Below are 20,067 nucleotides of genomic sequence, written 5' to 3' on the forward strand. Positions count from 1 at the left end.
ATATCACTGACTCAACAGATGAAGATGTAGTAATTCCCAGAACTAACAAAATGAGAGAGATCTGAAAGTCAGAGAATTAATATCTATCCAGGCTCAAGCATCTACACTGTGCTCATTTTGGCATTATGTGAAGGCCTATTTATATTTCTCCAGGCCTTTGAGATACAAAAACCATGTTGCAGTGCTTTTCAGAATTTGGGTATTAGTGTTGCTCTTTTTATTCTAATGCTGTTTCACTATGTTTTTAATCCTATTTGTTTACATTTTATAGTTTTATGAGCACTGCCCAGAGAACTTATTATTAATGAGAGCCAGTGTGGTGTAGTGGTTAAGAGCATGGGACTGGGACTCAGACGATCTGTGTTCTAGTCCCCGCTCAACCATGGAGCCAACTGGGTGACTTTGGGTCAGTCACAGACTCTCAGCCCAATCTTCCTCACAGGTTGTTGTTGTGGGGATAAGATGGAGGAGGAGAATGATGTAAGCTGCCTTGAGCCCTTTGTAGGAAAAAGGCAGGGTATAAATCAATCAATCAATCAATCAATCAATATAAAAATGTTGCAAATAATTTTTTAAGCCCTTGGACAATTTTATACTGACTTTGCAAAGACAGTTTCTTTCCCATTCCAGATGTCTTTCACAGCACCCTTGAATGTCAGTGGGTCTTTCCCACCATAAAGTCCACGAAAGCTACAGGAATGTAGGTTTTAACTCTGTTATATTACAGATAAGGGATGAGAGTGGGAGCTAATGCTGAGAAAGAGCTCATAGCAGAGTCAAGCTTCAACTGGAGACCTCTAAGTTTATACTTGGATATATGTGTTCAGAAAAATACCTCATGTTCTACTTTTGAAACAGATAATTATAAGTATGATCATTTTCACCTGTTCCAGATGAAAGACAGCTGCTGAGATCCTTTGCACACGTTCCACAGTTTTCTCAGGATCAGCAGGTTCATCAGTTTTCAAGACATCTTTGTACAGATTCAGCTGCCATTTCACAGCTGGATCATCTGACTACAAATCAACACATTTGATCTTGTATTATAAATACTTCAAAGTATAAAATAGATTTATTTCAATAAAAGCATTAGAGAAAAAGTCAGAAAGATAGTTCCTCACTCTTACAGGGCAATCCTTCACTTGAGGGTGAGGGGCCAAAGACACTACTGTTAAACTGATGGAATGGTCAGTGTACTCTACACCCAGTCTGGGAGGGAGAAAGGAAAACATACCACTCCAAACACTTACAAACCTGTCAAAATGGTAGATCTGTCCATAGTGATTCCGGATACACTGCCAAAGACCACCCACCAGCCTGTGCCAGCGACAATGAATATGTATCATCCATACTAAGGAGGAGTCAATGGACTTGCAACTATGGGAACTCCAGCAGCACCAGCATTCAAACCCATTGCAACCCCATGCTACCAAAAGGATGTAGGAGCCTCCATACTCAGGCACACCTCAGTATGAGCCAACTAGCCCTTCTGGCCCACCATTCCCACAAGTAACCCACATGGCCTGCTCCTATTTTGCCTGATATGTTACTCCTACCAAGCGGTTTATTTTTTATCTTATTTATATACTGCCCTATTCCCATAGGCTCTGGACAGTGTACAAGAAATTAAACCAGTGAGTAATATTAATACAACATATTAAATAATACTGACATAAGAACTAATCTAGAAAGGCCTGTTGGAAGAGATTGGTTTTTAATTCCTACTTAAAGGTGGGGATTTGGAAATTCAGACACATCTCTACTGGCAGACCATTCCACAGCTTAGGGAGAACTACTGAAAAAGTTGACATTTGACTACTTCTGGGTAGCTGACATTAATCTTACAGAAGACTTTTAACAGTTATCATTGGCCCTCTGCCTTATCTGTCTCCAATCATCCATCCCTATTTACAGCTACCGCTCACCACTCCTTCCCCTACTCATTTGTCTCTCTTCCCAATGCCACCTGACTGCCTCACACACCTGGGCAGCAGCCCTGAGCTCATCTGCTTCCATTTGCCTTATTCAGAGTCCCAGCCTGAAGCTAGCTGATCGGAAAGGAGTCCCTTATGTACCATTTACTAGAAATAAAAAACATACATGGCAAATTCACTGCCTTTGTTTCACAGCTGGGGTAGAGCAAATCCCAAATGGGGAAAGATATATGAGTAGCTATTCAATCATTCCAGTGGGCACCCTGTGGCTAAAAAGGCTGCTTGACAGGCTCTAGCCCCATACTCAAAATGCCTTCATCTGCTTGTCAATGGGCTTCCAAGGAATAAAATCCTGCTTGGGACAAGCAAGTTGTCAACCCCACCAAGGAACAGCCAGGCCTAGGGCTGAGGCTATGTTTTGGAGAAATGTGGAATATAGCATGTGTATGATCCTCCCTTGTGCTGTTCCTGATCTGCCCACAACGGATTAAGCCATACTGCCAATTGAACTATTCTGGAAAAGCAATCCACTGTTCTATTTTGGGTGTTCTCTCATGGCACTGGTGTATTTTGTGATCTAGTTCCACCAGATCCTCCAACCCCTCAGCCAATATAAGATTGCAAATAAGATTGTTAAAATTTTACTTATTTTTCTTTATATTACCTTCTCTTGCAAGTGCAAGTTATTGCGTAAATGTTCTTTGACCTCTTCTTCTGTATCTTTCTACAAACAAATGTAAGCATATGTTAATATGTGCCATAATAAAATGTGAACTAACATATTTAAAATGTTTTGCCAAGGAGACAACGATCTTTAACCATCTTTAATTGATGCTTCATCGATTAAATAATGTAAATAATCCATTATACACAGTACCACAACTAATCTATAAGTCTATAAACTGAGGATAACACTATCTACATCCATGAAGTGGGATGTGGTCCATGAGAGTTTATGCAAAAAATCTTGATAAACTTTGGGCATATCCAGTAGAGGCCATAGAGCTAGTAGCACCTTCTGCTGTTTGTGCAATGGAAATGCAATGCTTCCCAAAGGAAGTCCAGAAATGAACAGAAACAGATGCTTGTGCATCAGAACATATCAGCAGTGCTCCATTAAGTAAGCTCCTTTGATCTGTCCTACTGCAGAAATTAGCATTCTCATTCATTTCCAGCTGTTTCTGGAAGTAGTAAATATCTGTTGTTCAAGTATTGCTTGCAGATCAGAGTCAGTATGAACATAGCAGGGATAAAGTATCCCATTACATAATTCCCAGTGAAGGCTTTTATTGTTCCTTTTATTGTTTTGATTTGTTCTTGAACTGATTTGTGAATTATCTTGCATATTTAACAGAATAAGAAAGGATAAAGATTTAGAAAGGAATAAACCAAACTATTGAGGGAGTATGTTCATGCACACAATGACCAGATTCATACATAATGTAGAAATGGGCCCCATTTATCTCAGGTTAGGAAGAACCCATTTGGAATGTGAACTAGACAGCGAAGAAGAAGGGCTGGAATGTGGTACAGCAATGCATCTTTGTCCATCAGCATTTATAATCTATGCTTTAATTTCCCTTTGATTTCTTGAATCTTCTGGAAGAGATCCCTTCTTTTTCCTCTTTTGTTGCTCTGTTCTACTTCTTTGTACTGGTTGTTTGTTTGTTTGTTTGTTTATTTATTTAGAAAATTTCTATGCCGCCCCATTCGCCAAAGCCTTGGGGCGGCTACTGGTTGTTGTAATAGTTTGTTTTGTTTCTACATAATGGTTCCTGAAAAGTTGATTTTGTTTCTTGTTGATTTTGTTTCTTGTCCTTTGCAACTGCATTCTTCTGTCATCTATGTAAGCTTTCTCTTTCTTTTTGCTACAGGAATCATCTTTTGGCATTCTTCCCTAACAATGTCTCTGGTTTCAGTCCACAGTTCTTCTGGCTCACAGTTAATTAAGTTAAGCGATGCAAATCTGTTCTTTATGTGGACTTAAAATTCCCCTTTGATGTTTTGGCACTATGTTTCTGTTAATGATCTTTTTCAGCTTTACTCTGATTTTTGATACTAAGAATCTATGGTCACTGCTCCTGGCCTTCTCTTGGCAGCAAGAATACAGCTTCTTCATCTCCTAATTCTAATTACATAGCTGAATTCTGTATTAGACATTTGGTGATGTCCATGCGCACAACTGTCCTGACAGTTGCTTGCAGTATGTATTTTGTGATAAATAGATGGTTGGCTTCACAAAATCTTGTGATAAATTCTCCTGCTTTGTTGCTTACCCCAGGCCATATTTTTTACAACATATGATTCTGCTTTGTTTCCTACTTTTGCTTTCTAGTAACCAAGGATTAGCAGCATGTCTTGGTTTGCTGTGTTATCAGTTTCTTCTTGAAAACCTGCATTAAATCTTTCAATTTCTTCTTCAGCATATGTTGTTCTAGCATAGACTTGAATGACAGTTATGTTGATCAGCTTTCCCCACTGATTTTGTATTATAGCTCCTTGCTGCCTATGCTATATCCTGTCTTTGAACATCCTGTATTAAAGCCACTCCAGTTTTTTTGAGGTTTTCATTTCTGGAGTAAACCACTGTGTCTTCAGCCATGGGGGGGGGGTCTCATCTTCTGGCACTATCCCTTGATTCATTTTGGATATTCCATCATAGGGTTTTCAAGGTATGAAAATTCAAGAGTGGTTTACCATTACCTTCTACTGCAAAGTATTAACCAGAGTTAGCTGCCCTTCAGAAGTTTTTCCACCCAGATCACCATAAGAGATTTTTGTTCTCTTCTGCTGATGTGACTGTTACTCTTGAAGAAGGTGGGCGTATCTTATAAGTCTGGTGTCTCTCTTCGACCATTCTGCCTTGGGTGACCCTGCTAGGAGACCAGTCTAGTGAGACAGTCTAGACTCCTGGCAGCATTGCTGTCAGGTTCTCTGACACTTTCAAACCCCTTTAACAGATAAAGGTATACATCTGTGAGGATGAATTTGGGACTGGCTCTTCAAATATGCAACAGGTACTCCCTCAAATCAAAGATAATTTTACTTAGATTGGTATTACTTGAGAATGATCTTATTATGAAACCCCTTATCACAAAAACCCTGTCTAGCTCAAGTAAAAGACTTTATTTCAAAAGCCTTCTGTTTAGATCTACTAGAAAAAGAGACATGCTCATGACACATAAAGCTAAACTATGGTTACTAAATTCTGGATTGTCATGATGTATGAACCCAGATGTGCTAACAAACCACATTTTGTTAACCACAAACAATTCAGAAAGAGAAGCTATGGTTTATTGTTGGGTTGTGAACACTGGGTTGTTTAGACTATGGGCTGTGGTTATGTGTGTATCTAGAACCATGAGTTATTCATAGGTTGTTTTATCATGCCTTGGAGGCTGTGGGAAGCAGTGATTACCCCCTCCCTCCAATATTCTAGATTTCAGTACTACAGCATCACAAAAGCATTTGGGGGTGAAGAGGAGGCTTAGGCAGAGGGAGAAAAATTAATCTAGAATAATAGTTTGTTCTATCATCTGCCATACAAACCCTACATAGGACAACAAACTATGGGATAACTATTATGAACCATGTCAATGAAAATGAGGACTTATCGCCTTTTTTTTTTTGGTGGGGGGGGAGTGCCAAATCAGAATGTTCCAGTTTGCCCAGGCATTTAAATTTAAAAGTATGATTTGTTTGCTTGTTAAATCATTTTATGCCTCTTCTTTTGTAATCTTATCATATTTGCCTTTTCATTGCATTCTTTACACAGCCACGGAATCTCTAGTGAATGAACTGCAGTTTATAAAATTTAAAAATAAATGAACAAATATTCCAAGACTACAAAACTCCATGTATAAATTATGTTACCAATATCTGATAATGGAATCCCTAAACTTGGGGTATCTTTTAGATACTGAGTAAAATATCAACTTACACAGCTGTATCTAGACTTAGCAAGAGAAATCAGTTCTTGATCTCCAGGAGTACACATATTCAGTCCAATGGGAAGCATCTTTTTAAGTGCCGCTACAATCAAAGAAGTCTGTATTGAGTATAAATCCCCTCTCCGTTTTGATTTCTTTCGTTCTTGATCATGGCCTCCAGACTACAAGGGGGAGATACATAGGAAATACATTGTGTAGTTATTTATTTCATTCACAGACAAATAGTTACCCTTCCTAATTATTCAACCAAATTTAAACATTTATATTAAAAGTTTAGTATTTTGAATGGTTAAGCTTGGTAAGATAAGAAAGAACCAAAGATCTATTGTGAAAAATATGCAAACAGTTCCAGAAGTACTTTATAACTTACTTTATTATAGAATATTCAAAAATACTTATTTGTAATTTCGAAATCTCTGCATTTCCAGGAACACATACATACATATATGAATAACATTCGAAATGGAAAAAGTTGTAACAATAAACTGCATGTGTTAGAAAACAAGTTGGTGTTTCTGGTGTCTGAATCTTATCTGAAATGTATCAGCAGTGTTGCTTTTTAAAAATAATTGATTTGCAAAGTATGATTTCAACAAAACCATACACTTAATAGTTTATGCACCAGAAAACTACTTTGCTTAACTCCATTGTTGAAATAGTAATATTGTAAAGGTATCAGACTACACTGTCAACAGCTTCAGCCACCCAAAGTATGAGAAGAATAAGCCCTAGAAAAGAGACAGTAAACAAGTTGCACATCAACATAAAATGGCTCCTGTTCTATCTAAAACAGACACTATACAATTTCATTTAAAATGAAACTTTTTATTTAAGGCAGCAAATCAAAGCTCTGAGCAACAGCATTGCTTCTTATCATTAACAAAATCATACAAAGGACAAACTTACATTAAACAGCAACAAAAAGGTCCCCTTTCTGAATTCCATGCATAGAAGAGACATCCATTGACCCCAGTGAAAACTGTACTACAAACATGAATTCAGGATTGGGCTCATAGCATATAACTATTACAAACAGCAGATGCTTGCTATCAACCCTCCACATCTTTTTGTTTCTGCAAATGAATTTTTAAAGCCCAGAGCAGGTATTTATACTATACAAGCTTGGTAGACCAGTACAGTAAGAATCATTAATACTGATCATTTGCAAACAATTACCACACAATTTCTACTCTAAGAAGCAGAGAAAATTATGATAGTACATATAAATTTGGTAAATTGTTGCAAAGCTGTCCTTTTAATGGAAACTACCAAAGCATATAGCCATTCCTACATGTTTGGCAGTTTAAGATGAACAAAAGCATGATGTGGTGGTTTTCTTCAGGGGTTGGCAATTGCAAAACTACTTTGCCTCAAAGCTTTGCTTGTGGAAATGCCTTAGAAAAAGTTTTCTACAGTAGCAATGGGTTAATGGCTCTATATTCAATGACATTAATTTGTACTCTACTTTGACAGCAGACAAACAAATGCCACAATGTATCACGGGGACCCAGTGGCGTCACTAGTCTGTTAAGCAGGGGAGGTAACTGATATAACAGGGGAGGTAAGACAGCACTATTCCTTGAAGAACAAGTTTCTCCATAAAGGATTTCTTATATTCAGTTTGGGCAGATGATTATGATGTTAACATAAGAATACTAAATAAAACATACATTGTAAATGTGTAAAAATGCTCCATTCTGTCTCTGTCACCAAATTACATTCTTTCTAAATGGCCACTTGAGAAACCTTTCCAACAGTTCTAAAATCAGAGCTACATTAATAATGCACCCTGCTGATGACAGTAAAATTACGGCTTGTTCCTTAAAGGTACCTGCATAAATTTATTATATACTGTCAACAGGAACAGTCTTTTCCTCTCTTCTCCACTCTTACTGACCAGCCAGTAGGTCCATACTTAATGCAATCTCTTCATTATTACAATGAAATATGCAAGGAACGGAAAGTAGTGGTGGAGGATTGCTCTTCCTCCATTCACAGCCCTCTAGTCCATCATTGATGGAATTACTCAGTTCCTTTGCACCAACCATGGCCCCCAGACTCTGAGGAGGAAGAGAATATTTGTTCACTTCCAATTCAGAAGTGGTATGCCTTCCTTTCATTATGGAATTCAGCTTCCAGGTTTTCTTTAGAGTAGGGGAACTGGAGAAAAATATACTCCTTTTCATGGAACACGTGCAAGTCTACTGCCTCCTTCAATGTTTTTCTTGATGGTAGATGGACCACAATGTCAGGGATGATGTGGGCATGTTTGATTCCACTGTCAAAAGCTGAGGAATAGGCTGTTGTATTTATAGATAAACATGTGATTAAGTATGATATAAAATAGCATTCCTTTCACTATGCTGGTTTAGCCATTATGTTAAATCCTAGTTTATTTGTTTTCAGTGTTTACATCCTGGCTACAACCATAGTTTTCATGCCAACCCTCATTCTCAACTACCGCACTCCAGCTGCATCCAAACTTTGCTGAATCTGTAAGCCATAGCAAGCCCCAGAGGGAATACTAGCATAAAGTATGGAAATGTGCCAGCTTGTAGGAATAATGTCAGCATTAATTTGTCAGAAACTTGTTCCAAAGAGGTCACTTTTCAAATCAATAAAACATTCAAAACAAAATTCAAGTTACTTTTCTCAAATTAAGCTGCATGCAACTAGTATTCCTAAAAGAAATGCAATGGCAATGTAAGATTAAGCATATCTGCAGCATGGAAAGCAGCAGCTGAGAGTGGAAACAAGACAGTTGTGAATGGACACTATATGGACGTCTAACTCTGTGGAGAAAGAGTTCTGTGTAGCCTCTGGGGATACAATAAGACAAGCATTCTCTTTCATTCTTTCTTCCCACTGGATTTCTGTGAAGTTTGGAATGGCTTGTAATACAGGGCTTACTGTGTAGCTGGAGACTACAGGCAATGGCTTCCCTATGTGCTTATATATGTCATGTGGCATGTTTTCAGTTTCTTACATGTAGTTAGTTTTATCTGTTTCTTGGGGTCATCTGATCCTGCAGTCTACAGGATGGTAACAAAGGTAAATGTGGGTGACATCCAGTGTCAGTCACATAGAATGCTGCTTGCATAACAGGACTTCCCCTTCTCTCTTCTCTCTGCCTTTCCAAATCTGCTACAAAGGATCCCACATGCCTCTGGAGCAGGTTTGGGTACATACAGGGAGCAGCAGGGAAGACAAGGAACACATTCCACCAGCAGGCACAGCAGGAGAAAGCTCTGTATCTTTAAAAGTAGGGGTGGTAGTGGCATAGAATGGTTTTGAAGGTCAATTGTATCAACAATCAAGATGTTTGGTTGTACAGATGTCATAGTTTAGTTGTGCATTTAGATCTTTTGGTTTTTAAAAGACCTACATGTTTGTAACCATGGAGACACAGCCTTACAAAGTAAGCTACACTATTATGGCTTATCTTTTAATTGCTTGACACTAGCTATTTCTTTTCATTTCTGAATCATCCCATCATTATCTTACAATGAGCTCAACATTTATTTGTGCTAGTAGCCGAACCTATAATTTCATTTCAAGGAGGTGAATTTTACGCTAAATTTGTACATAAAGCAGCACAAATATTTAATTGTATTTCAAAACAGCTTTGTTTGGCTTAGTTCAGAAAAGTAACAGTAAAGGGATAAAATAATTTGTTGACAATATCTAGTTATTTGAGTGGGCAATAGCAATAGTGATGAGCATTTGACTACTTCTCTTTCCCTCTTTTGGCTTCAAAATTTAAAGCTCCTACATCCATTTCTCACCAGTAGGATAATGAATGTAAAATAATGTGCATAAAATGTAGATGGTAACAGAGGCAGAAGAGAAACTTTGGACTATTCCTTCCCAATCTGTATGAAATCAGTACCCAGGCCTGTATAGAAGAGATGTGCAGGAGTACAAAACAAATGTTCTGGTAAAATCTGCCTAACTTTCCAATAGGATTTATACTGGGCAGAACATGTACCTTCCCTTTGTGACGCCACTGCTGTGATCAATGGAAAGAATGCTGAGAGCCTGGTCATCTCTAAAACTAAAACATAAAGACACATCATGCACTTTGACCTGTACCTTTACTTGCATGGCCTGTATGAAAGAAAAAATACAAGGAACAAAGTAAGTAAAGTTGATGTAACGATGGAAAATTTACAAGTTAGTTAGAAATAATAGCTTCTTTCTCAATAGAGCAACTAAGGCTGCAATCCTATACTCATTTACCTGAGAGTAAGCCCTACTAAACTCAATGTGACTTACTGCTGCGTAGGGCAAATATATGATTGCATTGTAAAGTATCTCGTTTTATAGTGAACCATTATCCATTAAGCTAAAACATCTAATTACATGCTTTAATAAAATATGATTTACTATATGTGTTAGTTTCTTCTACTATTAAATTTATTGAAGGTTGTTTCTAAAAAGTATATATCAAGAAATTAGTAATGTTCTCCATCGTGTGTGCGCATGTACACATGTGCATGTGTGTGAGATTAAGCATACAACAATACCACTTTTTTATTTAGTTTAACTTACTGGGGAACCAATTCTACTACAACATAAACACTGTATTTGCCATCACTATAATTATTTAATGTTGTTCTTTAATAATATTATTTGAACTTCAACATCAATAAATGTTTACCATTTTCCATACACTTACCATATTTTTAACATGACATGTATATGCCAATAAACAATGCTCACAAGAAATGCAAAAAAACATTTTTTTCCACAAGAACCAAAAACCTCGTGCAGGTTACAGAAAGATTAATTCTGCAATTAATTATGGACATTTCTCTCCTTTTGTTTTGTTAAAGATATATCAAAACCAACAATTCCAAGTTGAGATTTCAGATGGGGATCTACAATGCATCTACCTTTTCCTCAATATTATGTTTGAAATGGTAGAAAATAAAGATAAGTACTTTTGGCCCATGGATTTCTAGGTGTGCGAATTATATGCCTCCTAGGAAAGCCTATCAGATTTTAGGCACTACACCAAAACGTGGCTCTTGCAAATGGCATTTGAACTAAACTGAATGTGAGATTTTTATCCCTGGTTTGATTTTTGTTTTCTACTGTGACTGTGGTATAGCTTTTTTAAAACTACTTCTTTTAAATCTCAATATTTTCTTGGTATTCCTGTTGCTTTTTTAAAGATACATGCTGTCTTAGGCTATTTTTATACCATAAGGTGTACAAGTTTACAATAAATAAAATACATTTTATACTGAAATCAATGGAATTTAAGCATTTTATTCTGACTGGCTTGTGAATTTACTCTCTGTCTTGCAGATCACTATGAAAATCAAAGAGGAAGGACAGAATGTATAATAGTATCAAAAGAAAAAATGCTGAGAATGTAGATCTGCAGCCCACACTAGACATATTATCTGTAAGTTTGTGTCTGCATAAATGCACTTGTGTGCACATGCACATGTGTTTAAATAGCAGCAGCAGGGAAGCTCAAGCAACACTGGAATCACAGGGGCTAGGGAAAGAGGAACACTTTCCTGTCCAGCCATGTGTCATGCGCATGTTTCTTGATGAACCCTTTCCAGCAAAGGTGAAAGATTTCTTAAATGAATCTTTTACAGAGTTAGCCAGGCTTTGCAATACAGAGTAATAATGAAGTTGTTAAGAAAAATCATTTATCAAAGTAGTGAATCCTCTGATTAATGGACTTAGCTCTTGCCCTTATCAAGAGTTGATTTCAAACTGAATCCAAAAGGGGCTGGCTCTACCCGAAGAGAAACATGTGCTGTTTGGACACCAGATGATGGAAAGACTTGGCATTACATAACTGGTCTGCTCATTTGGTTTGATGACAAAGCACTGGATTCATAAACTTACACCCCTCTCCCCTGACCTTCCTTGTTCTGCAATGTCTCCCTGCAAACCAGAGGTGGTCTGCTTCTTACCAGCTGCTTCGCTAATCTTGCTCATTAATCTCGACATTTTGATAAAGCATTTCAACTCCTCCTCCACTTCTAATTCTTCTTCATAGTCTGAGCTTTCTAGCTGGAAATGTTGTACTCTGAGAGATGTGGGCCCAGTCCCAACACTCTGGGCCTGACCCCACCCCCAGTGTTTGCATTGGGAGGGAAGCATCTAATAGTTTCCCTCTTGAGGCATATAACAGCTTGGGTGTATTGCCTCAAGATCAAAGTAGTTAAGTTCACCCTCCCCATTTCTACAGTTGGAAGTTACTCTGGCACCCACTCCCGAGTTATTTACATGTTTGAAAAAAATACAGGTTAAAAATATTTGTACAATTAATGTCACATCTCTAGTTTAGCCTGAATATCAAATATTCAAGCGTCCATCTGAAGATGTCACAGAATAATATGTGACATCCCAAAAATGGATGTCCCATTTTAGTTCCCAAAAATGAACTTCATAAGCTATATGTTTAATTTGATCCATTAGTATTAAGCAACATAAAGATAGCATGTTTGTCAACTGAGAGGTCTGCAAGGGAGCAACACCAATACAGAATAACAACTGCTAATTACTGTTGGTTTCTTTTTATGATTTTTAATGTTAATTAAAAACAATGTATAAAATTGGTGACATTATTTCTCACATACACCATTTAGTCTATGAAACACATTTGAATCAAGAACATTGCTGGGTCTGCTTTTTGCTGGTTGAATTACAGGGGAGGCTACTGACTCCTATGTTTGAGGCACTTAGCCTTGATGCCTTGTCCTTACTGCAACCTTCCACTGGAGTTTTATGGGAACTATCCATGGTGCTGCATTTCAGCCCCAAAAAGATTGGTACTGTGGATAGCTCCAATAGATCTCAAAATACAAGTTGTTATGGATAAAGAGCCCAATGAAATAAAGAGTTGTCAACCTCTCTTGATAGTAAAACCTAGTAGTTTTACCATGGATAAAGAATACTCTGGATTCATTTTTGGTGCATCTGCAATTGGACTGGGCAGAAAACTGATCTTCCTAAGTTTTAGACTTCAATTTCCATCATTTCTGTCCACTGGCCATGCTTGGAATGAAGTCTCAAATATCTAGAGCTCTGCATCCTACTCACTCCTAACCTACAGAATTAGTTCAGCCTTATATGTGTAACTGATTGTGTTAGCTGCATATGTGGCATTGGCTGTTGCCCCAGTATTGGATAAAAATTGCTAAATGATAATACTGAAGCACAGAAATATCTATTGTTTTTTGCCATATATCACACCTGTTTGACATATATCTCATCTGTTCATGCTCTACATACATCATCATTATTACATTGCATTTATATCATTATATATCCACCTTCTTGCTCTAGAACAGTGATAGCGAACCTTTTAGAGAGTGCCCACACTGCAACCCAAAACCCAATTATTTATTGCAAACTGCCAACAGTGTAATAAAAATGGAATACTGAGGTTTTAGTTTAGAAAAAACAACTCACAGCCAGTACAAGCACACACACATATATATAACCTTGGCAATACACTGATCGGCCATGCAAAAGCTTGGATAAGGCATGGCTAATGAGTCACGGGCTCATGATGTCATTGCCTGGCACCTCTACTCCTTTCTGAGCATGTGCATGGCCCCTATGGGCACTGTTATCCGATGCTCAGCTGCTGGGGCAATGCTGGGGCGACTTGGTTCGTGTGCCGACAGACAGGACTCTGCGTGCCCACTGCAGCACATGTGCCACAGGTTTGCCATCACTGCTCTAGAAGGAATCCAAGGTGGCTTAGAAGGTTCTCCTTCTCTCCATTCTGTCCTTACAACAACAACCCTAAAGGTAGGTTAGGCTAAGAGACAGTGGTTTATTGGTGAGTAGCGACTAGAATCCAGCTCTCCTGAGACCCAGTCTAGGACTCTTAACTACTTCATTACTCTCAATACATATTCTAAGCATACTCTGACGTTCTGGACACTTTATTCTGATTATGTTAGCCACATGGAAGAGCAGAGAGTAATGGGAGTCTTATACCTCTCACCACTAAAAATCTTATTCATCTTCTCTGGACTCGGATTCCACCAGACATTGATCAGTAACTTTCAAGCACATTTTCCTAACTGTAAGAAGTAGAAAATTGTCACCCAGCAAAATAAATGCATGCCGACAAACAGCCTTCCACATATGTTGTCAGTCAGCAGAAAGGCAAAACTAAACAACTTGCAAGTTTCTTCTTTTCCTGAGAAGGAAGAGGCACATCTACATCATGGGCCATCAATTGTAAGATCTGACTACTTTGCCTGTGAACACAGCTTGACTATGGCCTTGCTATCACTTGTTCTGTGTTTTGGTGGAACTATGATATATATCAATCCTGATTTTGCGTACTGGTTGTCAAAGTAATATACTATGTCACTAACTTGAAAATAGATTAGACCATTGACTTGACTACAGAGCAGGGCATAAATGTTCCCTTCCAGTGTAAGACTTCAACCTGAGTTTCTCTGTCTAAGGTTGAAAGAAGTGAGTTAACCTAAATACCTATGAACAAATATTATTTCTGAAATTCTGGCCTATCTGCAATAAATTGACAGATAAATACTGTACCATGCTTAGTTAGATGTGATATAGAATAAGAAATTGTTACATTTACTTGTTTACTTCATTAAATTACCTATACAAAGTTAAAAAGAATAACAGATTAATAGAATGGAAAGTGTGTTTCAGTAACCTATTTACAAAAATCTGTTTTTTCAGCACAGCCAGAGTAACTCATCTTTCTCAGACTAAATGTTCACTAACTTACCATTCCCCTTCGAACAATCTGCTGCCATATTATTAGAAAAGAAAAGTCTTTAAAAACTTGCTCATCTTTAAATAAAAGCAGTTTAACAAAAGTTAATTAATAATGTTGCATTATTTAAAAATAGCATTCTTCTTTATCAGGCTGAAAACTATGATTAACATGTTATCACAATTGTATTCATTTGCTGCATTTAGTACAAAAGCTAATATATCATACTACAGCACATACATTTCTTACCATGCACGTATGCATTTTTAAAGTTCCATTGTGTTAGATCCAGCTTCTTTTTTGTCAGCAAGAGTATTCCCTGTGTGGAGTTCCACTCAGAATGCTCTTGCCAGTGGAGAGGATGAGTGGGAAGTGATCTTTGCCAAACCTTGGCCACTGTTCCAAGGGTCCCCCAACCTCTGGAGCAGATTTTGGAGGAGCAGAGGGGACTGCAGAGAAAGAGGGGAACTGAAGAAGATTGTCTCCTTCCTGTTCTACCAGTGGATCCAAGCCAAAATATATTTCAATTGCCCAGCTAATATTATTTATCTGATAGAGACATGGGAGAATTTTGGTGACACAAGAAAGTAATTTAACACATTTTTGCGTCACCAGCGAGAATCTTTATGGTTCCCACCTACCTAACTTCTGAAAGCAGTTGAGGACTTCCAGAGAAGGCCTTTAAGACAAGTCTTAAAAATCAGGTAAGTTTATATAGTAGAAGGGTATCTTTCAAATACCCTTCTTTTTGGTTTTTTGTATAAACTGCTGGTCCCAGCAATTTATCTCTTATTTGAATCCCAAAATAAACTGTGGGGAACAGCTTTAAAACAGACAAAAAGCACAAACAGAAAAGCACAGGAAGACACAAGAAATGACATAGGAGAAATAATATGCAGCTTAATACAGCTGCTAAAGGAAGGAGCACAGCTGCATTCTTGTAATATAATCTAGTCTTTAAGGATTGCTGTTGGAAATCTGTTTGCAATTGGCTATGCAGCAGTCAACAATAAATGCTGCTAATGCTCTGCAAAGAGGGTGATTTTATCTTGTAATTTCTACTGATAATACCATAATACCACCCCACTGTATTATTAAAAGGGTGGCTAATGTATTATAGCTTGGCCAGGAGGTACTTTCCCTGATCATACAGGTGGAAGCCTGGTTCACACATGAACCACCCAGTGGTTTTTTTTAAACCAGGATAGCCAAACAAGCATTTTGTCTGAACCCAGACTCCCCTGAAAAGCTAGAGAATTAAAGCAACAACTGACTGTGAGTTATTTACCTGGCTTGCCAGGGGAAAGATGACTCAAAGGACTGTATTTGGGCACAGTGCTAAGCAATTCAGAGATGGAATATCCCTGGGCTATTTAGCCTTGGAGTCTCCAACATGGTGTCTGTGGTATCCACCAGGCTCCCTGCATCTCCTGATTTTATTGATATTATTATTTAAACCAGAGGGTGCACAAGTTACAAAGTAAAGAGCTGTCCTTCACTAACCATCTTTATTTCATTAGAAAGAGTGGTTTTGTGTTTTGAGCTTGGACACTACCTCTGCATTATACTCAGGTTCTTGGGCACCTTTTCTTTTAGCCTCTGCTGCCTGCCTTTTGAGAAATGAGTATTTTGTGACTAGACATACCCACCATGAAAGACATACCTTCCACCACACCCGCTTTGTGAGACTCCTCTTGATACTTTCTGAAAATTTCAAATATGCCACTGACCCAAAAAGGTTGGGGATCCCTGTGCCACTCCTGCTTGCCGCAGGAACAATGGAGCAGCATATACCAGCATGCTACTTCATGCACAAAAGCCAAAAGTTGTAAAATCCTTAGGGTTTTTTGACATGCAAAATAGGCCAGAAATACTGAAAGTAGCAATATTGTGATGATCACTGTTTTCTCCACTGGATGAAAATGAAGTCTTCGTCTGCTGATGTCATCAAATGAGGCGCTTGTAGTGGTTTCACATAGCCCTATAACTTGATAGAAATCTATCGATTTCAATGTGATAGCTCCCTCTCTGTGAATGTCTCTCCTTCTGGATGTCAGCACGAACATCGTTTTGTTTCTGGCTGAAGACAAGTTTATTTCAACAAGCCTTCTCTGATTTACCAGCCATGATTCTCATAGTATAACTAGTAGTATCAATTTTATTTCTATACCAACAGCCAAAGCTGTCTGGCTGTTGGTATAATGGTAAATGACCATTATAAACTACAGTATAAAATATAAATAATATATTTTATGTGAGTTTAAGTGGACTCCGGGGGATGGTGGAGGACAGGAAGGCCTGGAGGAATGTTGTCTGTGGGGTCGCGATGGGTCGGACAAGACTTCCCAACTAGCAACAAAATATATTTTAAGGTATTTTTTCACTAAAAATTGAAAACTGAAGTTTAACAAATTAAATAACTAAGACAGGTTCATATAGTGTGGCATCCTAAAACATCTGAAAATACACTCCAGCCAAATGCTATTTCAGGTTGTTAAACTCCTTGGCATATACGGCTATCATAGCCTGGTGCGAAAAAAGTAGCAGAATTGGCATCACACAATTCTCAAAAGGGATATCATTCTATAATTTAGGGGCTACCACAGCAAAGGTTCTCCTTTTTGTTGTTACCAACCACGTCTCCCTCAGAGGTGGCTGTTGGAGAGAGACCCCATTGTTGCTCATTCTTGGTAAATGTGTTCTGTAAGGTATTGTAGCCTCAAACCATGGTTTTTATCAGAATTCTTTTTTTAAAAAAATACCGCTAATATTGAGTTTTATTCTTTTATCTTTTGACTGTTCCAGAATCTGTTTTGATGTGAAATGGTATACAAAAATTGGAAATAAGATACTTAAGATACTTAGTTAATGAAAGAAAATCTGGTGCATACAAACACACATGCACATCTATAACATTAACTTTTCCTGCAAAAGAAAAAGGGAGTTTGATACTTTGCAATAAAAAATGATTTGGCATTATCCAACATGTAGGATATTGAACAAGGAAAGATTTAACAATAGGAAACTGGCTTACCAGCAGAAAGCAAAAGCATAAAGTTAATTGTTATTTTAAAATTTAAACTAGCAAATGACTGGTAATACATGTAATTGCACTTTTAAATAGTACTATATTTGTTTGAAATTCTTTTAATCATAATTCCTAACAAGTCAACATAGTGAGTTTGGAAAAGACTTAGCTACTGGTCAATATAACATAATTCTTTCATATCTATATATTTAAATGAGCAAGAAGTCGGGAGCATCTAAAAATGGATCTCAGATTTGGAATCAAAATGATTCCTTTATAAACAAGTTATTTGTGAGCAGACCTTACAACTTCCTTGTATCATATTTTCCAATGCATACAATACATATCTATGTGATATATCCAGTGCTTTTTTTTGTAAAAAAAAAAAAAAAAAGGTGCCAGAACTCACATCGCCGGCACGACCACACACACAGCGAAGCGTCCCAAGCCAAGAGCAGCGCCCTCACTATCTCACTATCAGATAGCAGACACAAAAGCTGCCTGCAGGCACTATGTTAGTGATTGGAAAAAAAGGTGCCGGAACGCCGTTCCAGTGTGTTTGATGACAAAAAAAAAGCCCTGGATATATCTACAGAAGTATAGCTGCTAATGTAGAGATAGGATCCAAGACTTCCCATGGGACAGTCCTTTCTATTTTGTTCTGTGAAGGAGAATTCTGAAGTTGAAGGCCTCGGTATGTTTTGTTCCATATATACACTGATGTAATTTATTTGTTTTTATTTATATTTTCTTAAACATGCACCAAAATATCTCTGTGTAAATCTAGATATTCAAGCACATGCCCAATTGTTATTGTTTATAAATTGAATACAGTAGTCAGGCACAAATGAAAATTTTGTTTCTCTAGGTTTAGTTCTGATATTGCAACAATTAACAGGGCAATTCCTACTATTAAACAGAATAAGGCAGTTTTGGGCACCGCTCTTGGATGTATAGCCAGAAGCGTGGCTTCTAGATCTAGGGAGGTGTTGATACTGCTCTACAGAACTCTGATGCATCCACAACTGGAGTGCTGCATCCAGTTCTGGGCTCTATTATAGGAGAGGCATAGCTAGGTTAGAATGGGTTCAGTATAGGGTCACAAGAATGGTAGCCAGGTTGAGAGGGATGACATATATGAGGAGAGATTGAGGGAACCAAGTCTTTGCAGCCTGGAGAAGAGGAGACTCTGAGGGGATCTTTTAGGTATGAGGGGATGACATGTGGAGGAGGGCTGTGATCCAATGGGGTAAAGCTCAAGGAACCAGGCTTCAGGTTGGATGTCAGGAAGTACATCCATCATACTTCCTGATGGTTAGGACCCCTAGGATATGGAATGGGCTTGCAAGGGAGATGGGTGAGGCCCCATCAGTGAGGGTGTTCAAGGAAAGTTTGGATAACCACTTGTTGGGGATTACATGAATAGAGCTGGGTGAAACTAGGGGTCAGACTAGATGGCCCAGGAGACCCCTTCTGACTGACTTTGTTTCTATGTTTCTCGCGCTTTCTCTAACAAAGTCCCTCTCTAATTTGTAGATACCCTCCTCTTCTACTTAATACTATGCAAGCATTAATGTAGCTTTAATATATTATAAACTATAGTACAATTATTAAATTATTAATTTTGCAGTCATCTTCATATTTGAATGCATTACCAAGTTTAATAAATCATAGATGAATATTGTCAATGGAAAACACTAAGATAATATATAAATAAGACTGCTAAATGAGGCTTGGATTTTATTGGCATAGGTTCAAATTCCAATTTGTTATGAGAAGTCATCTGCCAAACCACAATTTATACCCCATCCTAACTGTACCTTGGCTTACTTTATGCTTTAGTGCTGGACTCTGTTATGATGTAAATCTACTGTGAGTCCCAAACCTATTAAACTGTATCACAAAATAAGTTGCACTCCTATGAATAACTATGTGAAGTAAGTCCCAGTTAATACAGTTATATTAAATTGATTTCACTGGGAATTACAGCACAAGTCTATCCACATTTCCACAGAAGTTCCAGGGATTTCAGTGGGATGAGCTCCTTAGTACATGTACATAGGATTGCAGTAATATAGCTGGATCCTATGATGGAGCAACTGGCAAATCCCGCTATGTTCATTGAGGCCTACTCCCAAGTTGGTGTGCACATAAATAAAACCGTATTTACAACTAATGTCAGCTAAATCAAGACCAATGTCTCAAGCTTTTAACCTTAGCTGTATATATTTCAATTTGTGTACTTTTCTTGTGATCAGTACATTTTAGACTATGAGTATGCCAACTTTCTTATTTCTAGTCAATACTGCAAAATGTTGCAGTTATCTAGGATTCATTACATGCATCCCATTTCCTGTGAGAGACCATGGAGAACAATACTCCTAAATGAATACATATCTTGGAATTGAGTTCTGC

General features: G+C 37.8%; 1 protein-coding gene across 1 annotated transcript in view; it reads right to left on the bottom strand.

Moving 5' to 3' along the window:
- Positions 1–20,067, bottom strand: part of RYR3 (ryanodine receptor 3) — a 397,078-nt gene that overhangs the window by 113,912 nt on the left and 263,099 nt on the right. The window contains exons 71-74 of the mRNA XM_044436195.1: positions 9,977–9,991; positions 5,875–6,045; positions 2,599–2,658; positions 885–1,016 (exon numbers count right to left, since the gene is read on the bottom strand). Of these exons, the coding sequence (XP_044292130.1) occupies positions 885–1,016; positions 2,599–2,658; positions 5,875–6,045; positions 9,977–9,991 (378 nt within the window). The remainder of the gene's footprint in view (positions 1–884; positions 1,017–2,598; positions 2,659–5,874; positions 6,046–9,976; positions 9,992–20,067) is intronic.

The sequence above is a fragment of the Varanus komodoensis genome, unplaced genomic scaffold (genome assembly GCF_004798865.1).
Source record: "Varanus komodoensis strain SLA01 unplaced genomic scaffold, ASM479886v1 scaffold3, whole genome shotgun sequence".
Classification (NCBI taxonomy): domain Eukaryota; kingdom Metazoa; phylum Chordata; class Lepidosauria; order Squamata; family Varanidae; genus Varanus; species Varanus komodoensis.